General features: G+C 40.4%; 1 protein-coding gene across 9 annotated transcripts in view; it reads right to left on the bottom strand.

Moving 5' to 3' along the window:
* ATE1 (arginyltransferase 1) overlaps positions 1 to 17,272 on the bottom strand; it is a 162,351-nt gene that overhangs the window by 109,416 nt on the left and 35,663 nt on the right. For all 9 annotated transcript variants that reach the window (XR_002784216.2, XR_002784218.2, XM_010601209.3 and 6 more), the window contains one exon: positions 6,653 to 6,685. Coding sequence is in view for 7 of the 9 variants with exons in the window: in XM_010601209.3 (XP_010599511.2) it covers positions 6,653 to 6,685 (33 nt within the window). In the remaining 2 variants the exon portion in view is untranslated. The remainder of the gene's footprint in view (positions 1 to 6,652; positions 6,686 to 17,272) is intronic.

Raw genomic sequence — 17,272 nt, 5'->3', positions numbered from 1 at the left:
CAATCGAGATGTTTCAACAAACGGATGTTAACACCTGACGTGCTCACTCATCTATGACAAGAAATTTGGAAGACTGTTACCTGAACAATTGACTGGAAGAGATCCATATTTGTGTCCATTCCAAAGAAAGGTGATCCAACAGAATGTGGAAATTATTGAACAGCACCATCAGTATCACAGGCAAGTAAAATTTTGCTGAAGGTAATTCAAAAATAGTTGCAGTAGTACACTGACAGGAAACTGCCAGAAATTCAAGCAAGATTCAGAAGAGAACGTGGAACAAAGGATATCACTGTTATGTCAAATGAATCTTAGCTAAAAGCAGAGAATACTAGAATGATGTTTACCGGTGTTTTATCAAGACTATACGAGGGCATGCGACTGTGTGGATCATAACAAATTATGGTTAACATTGCAAAGAATGGGAATTCCACAACCCTTAACTGTGCTCATGAGGAATCTGTACATAGACTAAGAGGCAGTCATTCGAACAGAACAAGCAGATACTGCCTGATTTAAAATGAGGAAATGTGTGTGCCAGGATTGTATCCTTTCACCATACTTATTCAATCTGTATGCTAAGCAAATAAGCTGAGAAGCCAGACTATACAAAGGAAAACATGGCATCAGGATTGGAGGAAGACTCATTAACAACCTGTAATATGCAGATGACACAACTTTACTCACTGAAAGCAAAGAGGATTTGAAGCACTTACTGATGAAGATCAAAGACTACAGCCTTCAGAATGGATTACACCTCAACATAAAGAAAACAAAAATCCTCTCAATTGAACCAACAAGCAACATTACGATAAAGGGAGAAAAGACAGAAGCTGTCAAGGATTTCATTTTACTTGGATCCATAATCAACGCCCATGCAAGCAGCAGTCAAGAAATCAAACAACACATTATCTTGGGTAAATCTGCTGCAAAGGACCTCCTTAAAGTGTTGAAAAGCAAAGAGGTCACTCTGAGGACTAACGTGCACCTGACCCAAGCCATGGTATTTTCAATCGCCTCATATGCATGCAAAAGCTGGACAATGAATAACGGAGATCAAAAAAGAACTGACGCCTTTGAATTATGGTGTTGGTGAGGAATGCTGAATATACCATGAACTGTCAGAAAAATGAACAAATCTGTCTTGAAAGAAGTACAGCCAAAATGTTCCTTAGAAGCTAGGATGGCTAGACTTCTTCTCAGGTACTTTGGACATGTTATCAGGAAGGACCAGTCCCTGTAGAAGGAGGACACCACGCTTGGTAAAGTAGAGGGTCAGCAAAAAAGAGGAAGACCCTCTATCAGATGAACGGACACTGTGGCTGCAATAGTAGGCTCAAACATAGCAACAATTGTGAGGATGGCGAAGGACCAGGCAGTGTTTCGTCTTGTTATATACAGGGTCGCTACGAGTCAGAACCATTTCAACTGCACCTAACAAAAGTGAATTATTATCTACATTTCTTTGGTCTATTTCTTTCTTCGAGTTGGTCTAGGGCAGTGGTTTTCAACAGAAGACATACTGCACCCAGCAATATTTAGCAGTATACAGAAACATTTTTGGTTGTTGCAACTTCAAAGGGGAAGGAGTGAGAGGTGCTCCTGGTATCTATCAGGTAGAGGCCAAGGACGCTGCTAAACATCCTACAATAAACAGGACAGTCCCTGACAACAAAGAGTTTTCCATCCCAATACTGCCAAGCTTGAGAAACTCTGCTGTAGCATTTACGGAATGCATCTCTAACATTAACTGTTTCCTTCAAATAACAGTACATCAAGTCATGTACAACGTAAGAATCTTATGGCAGTACCATTTCAATTCCTCCTTGCTATCCTGCTAACACTGTCATACACTATTAGCTGTTTGATACTGAGCACTTAGCTCATCTACCTCTCTAAGGCTCAATTGTCTTCATGAGAAAACTGGGAATATCTACCTTATAGGCACTGTGTGAGAATTAAATAGGCAAAGTGCATATAACTGTGCCTTTACACCATGGGTACTAACTTCTTGGTAACAGTATTATGATTACTATCAATGTAAAAGATTGTAGTTGACTTGAAATGATGGAGGAACAGATTGACATTTATATGACTAAAGGCCCTAGGTATATTAGGAAAATCACTAATACCTGAAGAGAAACCCAAGCGCCCTACACCCACACACGGTTAGCTTTCCTCCAAATGCCTCTCTTGTACTCTCAACCTCCAAAATGATGATGACCCTGTACCCTACTGGACTGGCTGGCCAGGTCTGACGCAGAGGAGAATTCCAAGAATCTTCTGGCCTCTGATACATAATCCCCTTTATTTACCTATGCTTAATTGAAGACATCTGTAAGTGGTGCCACACAAAATGTAATTCAGACTTAGAAACGTCAATAAAAATGTCGGTAAGGGAGGGGTCCAATGTAAAGTGTGGGGCGGGGGGGCACACCAGCAGCTACAGAGCCACACGGAATCAGGAATAGAATGGAAATATGTTGGCTGACTTGACGAGGTGATAAAAGCTCTTTTCCCATAAAGCTTAAGAGCTCTATTAGTCTTGCGCTTACAGGAATGTAAAAGGGTCAGCCCCACAGAGAGTAACCGACTCCACACACATGGCTCCATTCAAGTGACAACATATCAAATTACTGATGTAATTACTATAACCTGACAATTTCATTAGATTCTTGTGGCAGTTAACTATTTAGAACTTAGAACAAAGGGACATGGCTCATTCATTAGTAGTTTTTGTGGACAAAATGAAATTTAGAGCCTCCTTCATTTTCAAATGTAAGTTTCGTGTATTTTATGATCTCTGCCAGAAATTATTGTTCCTTTATTCAAAATTAGAGGAGGTGTCTGGACATTTACCATACTTGTAATTTTCCTTCTCCAGCTAAAACATGAGCTTAGCAGCAAAATTCCCTATTTACAGGCTGATTCAGTTTCCCAACATTCTCCCGCCTTGGCTTTGCTTTGGCTTCCAGCTCAGTGCTGCTGGGGGAGTCTTGGTAGCACCCACCACTAGCTAAGCCATCAGGTGGCCACTGTGAAATTCCAGGCTAGAAAAATATCAACAAAAAGCCCTCAAAGTATTTCCCGCCAAGAAAAGAGAAGCACCTTGGTCATCTCTAATTTTTATTTCATTTCCTCCCCCATGTCCATAAGCCCAAGAAGAAAAAAGATCCATTTGGCCAAGGTAAAATACAACTCCGGATCATTAAGCAGGGAAGGCAGATCAGACATAAAATGATAGAAACTATCACTGAACTTTGATCATGATACTTTCCCTTCTGTTTTCCACCAAAGAGTAAAGTGTCCCCACAGATCCCAAAATTTAAACAAACTAGAAAGATATAATTCAAAAACGTATTTGTTTGGCATACATAAAAAATGGCATGGTGCTGTCAGACCTCGTCACGTAACCTCATGACAGGGGAGAAGAATCACCATCAACAACAGCCCAAGGCTGATTCCTGTGAAGCCTACCTCCTCTGTCCAACCTTTTTACCAATTTTGACACCAGCTGTCCCTCCCACGGTATTCTGTGCTTCTCTGCTGTATTTCATAATTTGTTGCAATGGACTCCCAAAATTCACAGACCATACTCACGGTTAATTGGTTAGTTGTAACAGGGTACAACTCAGGATCAGGTTCACGAAGTATGTAGGCAAAGTCTCCCTTTTTAAGTGTAGGACAATTCTCTCAGCTCCTCTCTGCCATGCAGGACTCTCACAGCCCTCTTAGGACAGGCTCCTCTTGCTCCCCCTCAGGACATGCTCTCTCTCTTAGTGCTTGGCCTCTCAGCCCCTCAGCCTGTGTCCTGCTAGGACAAGTGTTAACAAAGCTCTTTAGCTCTGCCAGTAAGTACCCGGAGGCACCCCACTCCACCAGTAAGCCTTAGGACCAAAGGTGCTCAGTTCTCTCACTCTGTGGGTTGGCACACCCACTATCGCTGCCTCACTCCATGAGCTGGGAAGCCCACTACACCATCTCGCACCGGTCTCCTGGTTCTGCTGCCACCATTTCTCTGCCATGCTTCTCATCATCTCACGCCATCTCTGGTTTTACAGTCCCCTTCTCTGTCTCTTGGGTCTAGGAGGTTCTCAGCACAGGGACCCCAGGTCCAAAGGATGCACTCTGCTCCTGACTCTTCTTCTAATGGTAGTGAGATCCTTTCTCTGTTCTGGGATTGGCTACCTTTTAAGTCTAGTAGGATGGCAAAACTGACCAATCCCCTTGTTAAGGTTCCATACACCTTATTTGCATTGTCCCATCTGCATAAGGATTCCATGAACCTTATTTGCATTATTAGCAATGCTGTCCAATCCCCTTTGGAAGCCACATGGTCCCAACGAATCATTTTGTGGGGGGTCACAAAAGAGCCATACACAGCAATTCACTGCACTGCAGCTACCATAGGTACCAAGTCCTATCTATAACTGAGAGACCCATAGGTGGAAAAGACAATGGTTCTGTTCTTAAGGAGCTACAATCAAGCTGGGAAGACAGAGTGTTAAATATAAATGTCAGACCTTGTCTACTTTTAGTTTAGTCCTGACAAATTATGGTCTATGCTTACTACTCTCAGTCTCATCCAATTCACTTGTTCCTTTGTTTGTTCATTCATTCATACTACAAATATTTTTTTGGTGCCTCCTATATAGCAGTTATTGTAAGTAAGAATAGAAACACAAGGCAACAAGAAAAACAGGGTGCTCTTTTCACTGAGCTTATATTTGAGAGACGTCTCTCGGTGAGTGCTCCTGGGAGCACCTTGCCATTAGTCAGCATTATCTTCAAACAGCCGGCCACCTGCCCAGTGAATGGACATCAGGTTCCCATCTTACTACTCTCCATACAGGTTAGCCAACCCAGTCTGCCTGCCTTCTGCTGAATACCTTTATTCCTGGTCACTCCTCTAAGCTCTTATCGAAACAAGAGTCCAGCCTTAAACATTATCAGCATTATCTCTTCATCTAAGTTACTACCAGCTCTTTTGTCGTCAAGGCTAGGCCCTGTTTCTACATCAAATGAGAGATTGCCTGGATGGGAATCTGTATTCTTTTCCTACAGCTACAATAACAAATTATCATAGGCTTGGTGGCTTAGAACAGCAAGAATTTATTCTCTCACAGTTCTGGAGGCTAGAAGTCTGAAATTAAGGTATCAGCATGACCATGCTCCCTCTGACGGCTCTAGAAAGAATCTTTCCTCATCTGGTCCAGCTTCTGGTGGCCCCAGGCGTTCCTTCGGTTGTGGCAGCATCACTCCAACCTCTGCCTCCGTCTTCACATGGCTTCTCTGTTTCTGCTCTCTGTATTCTCTCTCTTCTTCTGATAAGGACACCAGTCACTGGATTTAGGACCCATCCTAAATCCAGGATGATTTTATCTCGAGATCCTTAACTAGTTACATTTGCAAAGACCCTATATTCAAAAAACATCACATTCTGAGGTTCCAGGTGGACAGGAATTTTGAGGAGGCACTATTCATACCACTACAACATCCTAGTCAAATTCCAGGTTCCAAGAACCATCATCAAAAATGCTCCAATGTCCCTGGACACCCTTTTAACTCAGTACAGAAGTCACTCCTGAGGTTCACCCTTTAGCCAAAGATTAGACATGCCCACAGAACAAACAATACATGTAGCTTAACCATGTACACTAAACTAAATGGGCACACCAGCCTAGGGTCAAGGACAAGAAGGCAGGAAGGGACACGAAAGCTGGATAAGTGGAAATGGGGAAACCCAAGGTCGAGCAGGGGAGAGTGTAGGCACGTCATGGGGCTGGCAACCAATGTCACGAAACAATATGTGTATTAACTGTTTAATGAAAAACTAATGTGCTCTGTAAACCTTCACCTAAAACACGATCTTTTCTTTAAAAAATGCTCCAATGCATCTCCTTCCCCATTGTGGCTCCTTCATGGACGAGCAAAATTGTATATCACTGTTGCTGTGAGTCAGGATCAGTCGACTCAACAATGATGGGTTCCCTTTTTCAAAGGGGCTGGTTGTCTTAAGCTGCAGCTCAGAATGCTATCTCATTCTCTGCACATCTGGTAGCTTTCCTTTATCTCGGAATTTCACCGCTGGATTCTCTGTTCCATACTGCAGAATCATGATGAGGATTCAATGAGAAGGCAAATAAAGTGCCGAGAGTGGTCCCGATGCTTTAACAGGAGCTCGATACAGGCTACGTTCTTTGCTCTTCCCTGATCAATACATGGGTTTTAGAACAGTCTCCCCAATCAAAAGAAACTTCCTCGATGACTACCTCTGCCTGTGACCTCTCCAGCTCTCTTTTAACACCAGAGTAGTTTATACATAACATGGCTGATTTACACAGTTATGGGAATGATGGAGATACAACAAGGCTATTTAAAATGAAGGACTGACTGTACTTTAATTACTGAAAATGTAATTAAAAAACAGTATAGCCAATGACCTGTTATGAAAATTCCTATAAAACCTGAATAGCTGTAACTTAACAAAAATTTTCATCAAAAAAGTCTGCATTCATCCATCAGTGTTTTTTAATATATGTGCCCATCAAAGTGACCACTCCTAAATTATCAAATAAATGCCTAACAGACGATACCAATGATAACATTAAATTAGTAATTCTAGTATTAAGATCAATGAGGAAGTTCTTACCTCCAGAGGTGAGCTGCAAAGGAATCTTGTGAACTTCAGGGTTGAATTTGAATAGAATCAATTTCACCCAATAAATGGGCAGCCAAAGAGAACAGAAAAAAAGAAAATTATTATAGTCTTCCAATAGTAAACCTAAAAGTCTACATAAAATTAATGTTTTCATACACTGTATAATTCATCCACAGAGTACAGAAAGGTTCATCATCCTAGTCCATATTAGGTACCCAACTATATGAATTAATTTAAACAAACATTTAAAAATGTGTATGAAAGCAAATACGATACAACAAATTAGTCCTAAATATTTCATTCTTTTTAGTTTTCTCTCATAATCCCTACATAATAATACACCCTCCAAGGGAGGAATCAATATTTCCCTGACCCTAAATGTCAACGGTAAAATTTAGTAAAGGCCAAGAGATGAAGCAGATATAAAACAGTGGGAGAACTAAGAAAAGGAAGAAATAAAAAAGTCAGGACCCAGTGAGGAGGCCGTGTAAGCAAGAGTGAACAAAAGGGGAAATGGAATCCCAAACTCCATCTGAGGGCACAATTAGGCACTTTGGCCTCGATATTTACCCTGTCCCACCCTCTTTTCCTCAGTCATTTATGCAGATTTTCTTTTTTGCTCCCCATAAGCACATACAGGCTTCTGGAATATCATCTGAAACTAAGCGCTCTCTGCTGCCTATTTCTTAGTTCTTAAATAAAGAAATATGAACTTCTTGGGGTGGGGAGGGGCGGGCATGAACAAACAACAAAGCAAATTACAGCTCAGCCCTCAAATGAGGACTTCATACATAATACATGATGAAATGCCTAATATTTCCCTCTCTGATATTATTTACAGAACCAACATTTCAAATCTTTAGAGTTACTATAATAATAAAATACCCAAGCAGTATAAATTCTCGATCTTCTAAATGCAAATTAACTACAATAAAACGTAGTGCTAAGGACTGTTTCCAAGCACTCTTGAACTTTTCTCTCCACAACAAAGCTAGCATGTACTCACTGGGAATATAAACAATTTGTATTCTCTTTTAGAGATACACATTGAGATAGTTACCAATGAAATCATATGACATCTGAGCTTTCCTTGAAAATCACTTGGGGGAAGAGTAATAAAAGAGAGTGCCATAGATAACACAAGACTAGTGATGACAGGAGATGAAGACAAAAAGCCCGAGGCAACAAGCAACATTACAGGGTTCTCTCTACTTTATGAACATTTAAAGTTCACAAAATATATCAGACACCCCCCTGAAAAGCAAATACATTCCCATTAGTGCATGCCAAACCCATGCGATTTAACTAATAACATTTAGGGCCCTGATGGTAAGGCATTTTAAAACAGACTATACAAATTTTTTCTAAATTTAAATTACATCAATAAGCAATTCAATTATACCAACTGTTAAGAGAACTTTCTGAAAGTGCAAGTTATACCAAAATATTAATTTTCATAATGCTGATCTGACAGAAAAGATTCTATTGAAACTTAAGATGCAACCCTTGTGGCCTTCAATTCTTTTTATGAAAGCTACACTAGGGCAATCCCCCCCTTCCTTCCACCAGTAAAAGGCACTAATTCAAAGACTGGCCAATTTTAACAGTGGAGAAAAATGAGACATAGGGAGTTTTTTATTTTAAAATGAGAAATCTGATGTCTTCAGGGTTTTTATGCTTTTCCCCAGTATGTACATGTAAACTACATTATACACATTATAGGTTTGAATCTAGAAAAGTTCAAGTTCAGTAGCAATTGCTATATCAATTAGGGTGGAAGTTATTTTAAATAACAATAAAGAGAAGCATATAGAGCTTCTCCAAGAAAACGAGTGTCTCCCTGAAGCTCCAACCATCCGTACACATCTTTGTTGTCTGTTGTGTAACGTTTGTATTATCATAGCTATTTCAAAAAACACCTAAAAATTCCTGTCCTGTTTGAAGCTGCCAAAACATGAAATACATAAATAAAAGTTCTCCATCCCTAAAGCAGTAAAAACAGAATAACAAATCACAAGACACAATCTCGGTCCTGTTCACAGGACATGAAAAAGGTTTCAAAAAATGCTGCTTCTCTATTACAGTATCAGAAAAACCCACAGCTATTTCACTTCAGTTAATTACGTGGTAAACTCTTTCATAATGAAATTACACATACTACATGCAATCCAAATGGCAATACTTAAAAAAGAAAAATAAAGCACACGTAAACGCAGACCACATTTTGTATTCATACTGAAATTTAGCAGTAGAAACAGGTACCTTTTAACAAATACCACCATGATGTCTGATCAGTATAAAAAAATGAAAAAAAAAGACAGCGGCCACAGCTGATGGCCCAGGTTAATACCACTGTTCTAATACAGCTCTCCTATTCTATTCAATAAGGAATATTGCACAATGGCTCTGGTTAATAGGTGTTGAGAACGACCCTATTCTAGAAACTTAGACATAATATTTAGACAATAGAGAACTATATCTTTTAGACACTATCTTACTGATATTACAGGCAGGAACGTCCATCTTCATTTCAGAAACAACTGGAGGTAATCACAGCCATACTGCTCTCTTTCTGCATATCCATTTTCCATACCACCTCTAGGAAGCATCTCCTCCAGGCGGCCCCTGAGCAGTGCCAGATCAGCAGTCAGGAAGTTGGATGATCAAGCCCCTAGTCCTGCAATACGCTTTAGAATGAACATCTTCCTTGCATATGGACTCACATATGCCGTGCTGCCTGCCTGTGTCGGCTTGGTGAACTACCTATTTCATCGACTACAGATTTATAAAAGGGTTCACGGCTCCTCTCTGATACCCCTGCAGCTGGCCTTCCTTTAGGATCTGAGCCCGTAGGGTCGCAATGACTCATTAGTCAGGGGCCCTGCAGATGTTAACCTCCAAACCAGGAAGTGTTTCATCAATAAGAAAAAAAAAGCGCACACCCACGGTCAAGTCACCAACAACACTGGGAACAACGTGTCATACAGAGAGTACCTGATACTGCACTCAGAAACTGTTATCACAAAATGAATGAATTCAGACTTCTAAAGATAGCATTATCTTATACTTTTGAAATACAAACCATTCCTTTCCCTAAACCCTACCATCAAGTCAATTTTAAAAATAAAATGACCTAACACAAAAGCACTTGAAGAGCCTTACCAATGTAGACAAGAGTATTATTCCACCAGTGGGATTCGATTTGTATGCCGTGTAGGTAACGCGTAAAAAACACTTTATAGGGGCCTATTAAAGCAGGACTCCACTTAGAGTTTATGGCTCTAATACATATGAAAAAAGGAACAAGATGACTGATGGTGGACTTCTCAACCTTAAACAGGCAAGGTTTTTTTTTTTATACCAAAGGACAATAATTAATAGTATTATCAATTTGATTCACTTTATAAAATTCATAAAAATTTTAAATCATTAATTATTCTATCATACCTTGAATCTTTTAAAAAAGCATAAGGACCATGATCTGTTTAGAATCCAGGCATAAAGGGCAGCAGTCCAAAAAAAAAACCAAACCTATTGCCGTCGGTCGAGTCCATTCCAAACTCACAGCAACCCTATAGGACAGAGCAGAACTGCTCCACAGGGTTTCCAAGCAGTGGCTGGTGGATTTAAACTGCTGACCTTCTGGTTAGCTGCCACAGCTCTTAACCACTGCACCACCAGGCTCCAAAGGCAACAGTACTACTTTAAAAATCTTTTGGGCCTCTAAGAAAAGAGAAGGATACACAGAGATCAACGCTCTTGTTCTGTCGTTACTTACCGACCTCACTTCCCTTAAGCACTCTCACGGACCACTCCCGGGGCCACGCTCTAGTCTCTACTTATAGCCTGTCTCCTAACCTTGTCTCATTCCCTCCAGAGAAGTCTAAAGGGTTTTATACTCAATGTTCACCAAAATTTTCTATCCAGTTTTCCAAGTGCACAAAATAGCAGTTAGACTTCCCATCAGTTACAACTAGTAAATTTCTTTAGTTTCCCGTGGGAAAAATTCCTGCCAAGTATCCCTTCTGTGGAGTAACTGCCAAGAGATACCGAGGACAAAACTAGCAATCACTTAGATGACGACAGGTTGAGTAAAAAAATTCAAGTTGACCTTGAAGAATTAGACGTCATCTAAAGATCAGAATGACGTGAATTAGGGAGAAGCACATAAGACACACAAGTGAGAAATAAAAAATTAAACAGGACACAGGGCAAAATTTATCTTAAAGGCCCGCTGGTCAAAGTGATAAGAAATGGAATATATTATCAGATTATCAGCAATTTTAATTTTTATGCACTTTTAACGTTAATACAAACCTATGAAAAGCTTTTAGAAGTGTTTTGAAATTAATTTGTTAGCTAAAATGTGCAAGGACCATCCAGGCCTTACCCATCAGTGCATTCCCAGGGTCTACCATAGTGAGTGGAACATACCAGAAATTAAATGTTTATATGAGTGACTGGAGAGTAAAATCACGTTCTTCCACAGCCCCGAAGAAAGAAATATGGAAGCCATTCTAAGTATAAAACTCTGAGCTATTTCTAGGATATATAAACGCTAACAAATATATAATACACCACTATTTACAGACCTGTACAAATCCATTCCCTATTCTTACATGTTCTTAACAACAGAATTACGCTCTGGATAAATAATCATATATATAATATGTTCACTTGCCTTTTAAAACTAACTACTGACTAGCGCAAAATCAACAGTTTTTTAATCATGTAAGCAGTTACCAAAAGTTATTTGGCATATAAAATGAATTACCACCGGAGAAACACGAACTCCCCTTATTGAGACCAGTCATCAATAGGTAGTATTGTTCACTTGTCAAGTCATTACCAGGGGGTCATAAAACTTGATGCTCCTTAGATTTAATGGAAAAAACAGACCTAAAATACAAAAGCTAGAGACAAATGGCGCTCACAGCAAGATCATTTCTATCACATGAGCTTTGCACTCACTAAAATGTGCTTAACTCGTTGTGGGCGAATTGCTCAACACTCTCGCTCAGGAAATTAAAAGCAGCTTTTACTTATTATAGTAGGACAACTGTCAAGAGCTTTCGACATCATTCGAATATTCCTTTTTGCATTACAGCACAAGTTTCAAGAACACAATTTTCTTCTGAGTAGTTTTCCATGCAGCAACAACCAAGCTCTCACTTCAGCAGTTTCTTGAGAACAGTCGCCTCAGCGACTCCTTTACTCAGTGAATATTCACTAGCCATCAACTCCATTCCGGGCACTCAGCTGGCCACTGTGTGTGTCTTCTGCCTCTGGCACGCTAGTCTGAGAAGTGGGTGTAACAAGCGCAAAGTAGGCAGTAGATTAAAAAAAACCAAACCAAACCAATTGCCTTCAAGTTGATTCCGACTCATAGCAACACTACCACACAGAAAAGAATTGCCCCACAGGATCTCCAAGGAGCGGCTGATGGGTATGAACTGCCAACCTTTTGGTTAGCTGCCAAACGCTTACAGTATCATGCCACCAGGGCTCCATGCACTAGATTAAGCACCAGGATAAATAGATTTCTCAAGGATTTCATTTTACTTGGATCCACAATCAACAGCCATGGAAGCAGCAGTCAAGAAATCAAAAGACGCATTGCATTGGGTAAATCTGCTGCAAAGGACCTCTTTAAAGTGTTGAAAAGCAAAGATGTCACCTTGAAGACTAAGGTACACCTGACCCAAGCCATGGTATTTTCAATCACATCATATGCGTGCAAAAGCTGGACAATGAATAAGGAAGACTGAGCGAGGGTTGACACCTTTGAATTGTGCTGGTGAAGAATACTGAATATACCCTGGACTGCCAAAACAACAAAATGTACCTATCTTGGGAGAAGTAAAACCAGAACATTCCTTAGAAACAAGGATGGCGAGACTGTATCTTACATACTTTGAACATGTTGTCAGGAAAGATCAGTCCCTGGAGAAGGACATCATGCTCGGTAAAGTACAGAGTCAGCAGAAAAGAGGAAGAATCTCAATGAGATGGAATGATACAGTGGCTTCAACCATGGGCCCAAGCATAACAACGATGGTGAGCATGGCGCAGGAACGGGCCGTGTTTCGTTCTGCGGTATACAGGGTTGCTATGAGTCGGAACCGACTCGAAGGCACCTAACAACAACAACTCTAAGTATAAGGAAAAAACTCATCACCAGAGTTAAAAACAGAAACACCTATAGTTTCTCTGTCTCCAATTCTAAGAAAAGCAATTAAGTAATGTACATACAAATATTTACTGGATAATAATACATTTGACCTGTTTAATATGGCATGAAGAACAGGAAGAGTCAACAAAGTATTAAAAGCTATTACTTTAAGACTGAATTACATATTTTTTGCATACATTACTTTTTTCTTTGAAAGAACTGATCCTAATTTAATATTAAAATTTAAAGCGTGTTTCTTAATTTCAACAAATATTTGAGTTAAAATGGAAAAACAAAGAAAATTACAATTCCATTTGCAAGTGTTGACCGAATAGACCAAAAGCATTACCTATTTGTCCTTGTCTTATCTCTGATGATTCTGAGCAACTAAAGTTTAGTCAACAATTACCCGACCAAGCACCTTATGTGTGTGAGCTTATTTAATCCTCACAATAAACCCTGTTGTACTACGCCCTGCCCCAATGTTTACAAATTTGAAACCTGAGGTGCAGAAAGTTGAGGAATTGGGGGACTTGTGCCAGGCCACACAGGTAATAAGTGGGGGAGCTGAGATATAAGGCTGGAATGTCTGATCAGAGCTCATACTTGCACTCTTGCTCCTCAGCGTTTGTATCATCCATATTCTTATTTAAAAATATATGCAACTGTAAATATAACAAGCTGTCACGTGGTAGTACCGGTATCATCTTTACGCAATTCAACCCAAATAATTTATCGCGGGACACAGTTCCCAAGCAGGTAGTTAATCAAGACACAAAATCCATTTCATTGCAATCACTCCATATGAATAAGTTACATCTTAACTAGGGGTCATTTACCAAGCTACCTCAGAACTTCAGATGTTTAAACCAAAGGCAAAACCCCAGAAGAAAGCAAAAAGAATTAAAATAAGGAATCAAAAAGGTATCTTCCTAACGCTTATGGCCCTGACTCACAGAAGACCCACGTCCTTCTCCCATTTCCCTCTGCACTATTACTTTACTAACACCTCCAACAAAATTGCTGACCTAGTTTCCAAGCCAATGACCAATACGCCCGAACTCCCACCCCTTACACCTGGTCTACTTCTTCCATAACACTTGCTTCCTCCTAACCTATTACTCGATGGCACCTAACAACAACAACCTATTATACAACTTACTAATTTATTACGTTTATTATTTATTGACTATCTGAGCATCCCCATCCTCACCCCAGAATGTAAGCTCCATGGGAACAAGGGATCTTTATCTGGATCTACACACTCATTTGCAGACTATTCCAAGTGCTGAAACAGTACCTGGCAGGTAGTAGCCGTTCGATAAACAGTGTCATTAACACATTTGTTGTTGTTGTTGTTAGCTGCCATCAAGTCAGTTCCAACTCATAGTGACCCTATGTGCAACAGAACAAAACACTGCCCAGTCCTGCACCATCCTCACAATCATTGCTATGTCTGAGCTCATTGTTGGAGCCCCTGTGTCAATCCACCTCACTGAGGGTCTTCTTCTCTTTCGCTGACCAAGCATGATGTCCTTCTCCAGGGACTGATCCCTCCTGATAACATGTCCAAAGTTGTAAAATGAAGTCTCATAATCCTCGCTTCTAAGGAGCATTCTGGTTGTACTTCTTCCAAGACAGATTTGTTTTTGTTAGTTAACACATTAATAAATCACAAATTAGGAAGGGAAAGAATGCTAAAACTAAACAACACAACAAGAGCTGAGAGCACAGAAGAAAAACAGATTAAAACACAGGGCAACTTTACAGAAAAAAGCAGTGATCCGAGGATATGTGGCACACCAAAAATTCAGCAAGAGCAGAATAAGAGCAACACAGTAAGATCCTCCTGATGGCCCATGAGGGCCATGAGCAACAGGCAAGTCTTGCTCAGCGCTCTGCTGGAGAAGGCATGGAAGAACGCACTGTACTTGGGGAAGACTGCCATTTTAAGTGATTAAAGTACATAAACCCTTGGAAATAAAAATATGTCAACGCTCTGAGAAATCTGCTTATGTTGAACACTCATTAATTCAACATGTTAACGATGTTGAACACTGTTATGCTGAACACTGTATTAATTACTCAGGCCCACTTCAACGTCTTCATAAAGCAACAGCACGGTCTAGCGTAAAGCACTGACATTTCTAGACATTGCTCTGCCACTAACTACCCACGTTATCTTGGACAAATTACTTTAGTTCTCTAAATAAGAGTGGTTAATTTACACTCATTTTTTTTTTATACACAGAGTTATTATACCAAAAAGAATTAGTCGCTATTCAACCATTTCAAGAGGTGGCATATGATCAGGAACCGATGGTACTGAAGGAAGAAGTCCAAGCTGCTCTGAAGGCACTGGCAAAAAACAAGGCTCCAGGAACTGATGGAATATCAATTGAGATGTTTCGACAAACAGATGCAGTGCTGGAGATGCTCACTCGTCTATGCCAAGAAATATGGAAGACAGCTTCCTGGCCAACTGACTGCAAGAGATCCATATTTATGCCTATTCCCAAGAAAGGTGACCCAACCGAATGTGAAAATTATAGAACAATATCATTAATATCACACGCAAGCAAAATTTTGCTGAAGATCATTCAAAAACGGCTGCAGCAGTATATTGACAGGGAACTGCCAGAAATTCAGGCTGGTTTCAGAAGAGGATGTGGAACCAGGGATAACATTGCTGATGTCAGACGGATCCTGGCTGAAAGCAGAGAATACCAGAAGGATGTTTACCTGTGTTTTATTGACTATGCAAAGGCATTCAACTGTGTGGATCATAATAAAGTATGGATAACACTGCAAAGAATGGGAATTCCAGAACACTTCATTGTGCTCATGAGGAACGTTTCCATAGATCAAGAGGCAGTTGTTCAGACAGAACAAGGGGATACTGATTGGTTTCAAGTCAGGAAAGGTGCGCGTCAGGGTTATATTCTTTCACCATACCTATTTAATCTGTATGCTGAACAAATAATACGAGAAGCTGGACTGTATGAAGAAGAACAGGGCGTCAGGATTGGAGGAAGACTCATTAACAACCTGCGTTATGCAGATGACACAACCTTGCTTGCTGAAAGTGAAAAGGACTTGAAGCACTTACTAAGGAAGATCAAAGACCACAGCCTTCAGTATGGATTATACCTCAACATAAAGAAAACAAAAACCCTCACAACTGGACCAGTGAGCAACATGATGATAAACGGAGAAAAGATAGAAGTTGTCAAGGATTTCATTTTACTTGGATCCACAATCAACAGCCATGGAAGCAGCAGTCAAGAAATCAAAAGACGCATTGCATTGGGCAAATATGCTGCAAAGGACCTCTTCAAAGTGTTGAAGAGGAAAGATGTCACCCTGAAGACTAAGGTGTGCCTGACCCAAGCCATGGTATTTTCAATTGCATCATATGCATGTGAAAGCTGGACAATGAGTACGGAAGACCGAAGAAGAGTTCACGCCTTTGAATTGTGGTGTTGGCGAAGAATACTGAATATACCATGGACTGCCAAAAGAACAAACAAATCTGTCTTGGAAGAGGTGCGGCCAGAATGCTTCTTAGAGGCAAGGATGGCGAGACTGCATCTTACATACTTTGGACATGTGGTCAGGAGAGATCAGTCCCTGGAGAAGGACACCATGCTTGGCAGAGTACAGGGTCAGCGAAAAAGAGGAAGACCCTCAATGAGGTGGACTGACACAGTGGCTCCAACAATGAGCTCGAGCATAACAACGATTGTAAGGATGGCGCAGGACCGGGCCATGTTTCATTCTGCGGTATACAGGGTTGCTATGAGTCGGAACCGAATCGACGGCGCCTAACAACAAGGTCCTTTCCCCTCTGTAGTTGTACAATGCTGTGAGTTTTTGATCTTAGGTAAGATTTTAGAAATTACTGACCAAAAGAAACTTTAAGGAAAAACGTCCCCAGTGCTAGCTTTTACTCCACCTCTTCAGGTCTCCCCCAAAAGTAACATTATGCTGGGAATACAAGCATGCCTCATACAGAAGCTTTGGTAATTTAAACCACCACCAGTGACAGATGCCTCGCCACACACCTTGAGACAGACCACAATACAGCAGTGCACCCTGACCTAGTAGCTGCTCCTGAAAAGTCGTTTTTGTTTTTATTGAATTATTCAAATAGTTGCCTAAGCCCTCTACTTTATTCAGCTAAATCAGCCCAGGCCTTAAAAATACAAACACATAAAAACCCCAAATGCTCAGATCTTGGCATCATTCAAATTCTATTAACTCTATGCCAGAGTCATATATTTATAAAACGGTCCCTGTCTAGACATGATACAGTCTGGCTTCTTAGGAGAACTGAAGGAGAGTATCGGTCTCTCCGGTGAACCGCTTTCTAGATATGCACTGTTATTGTTTTCAGATACATAGAGTGCAAGGAAGTTAAGAGGGAAAAATGAAACTCA

Source organism: Loxodonta africana, chromosome 16 (genome assembly GCF_030014295.1).
Source record: "Loxodonta africana isolate mLoxAfr1 chromosome 16, mLoxAfr1.hap2, whole genome shotgun sequence".
Lineage (NCBI taxonomy): Eukaryota > Metazoa > Chordata > Mammalia > Proboscidea > Elephantidae > Loxodonta > Loxodonta africana.
The sequence above is the reverse complement of the archived record's forward strand: the minus strand, read 5'-3'. Positions and strand labels throughout refer to the sequence as shown.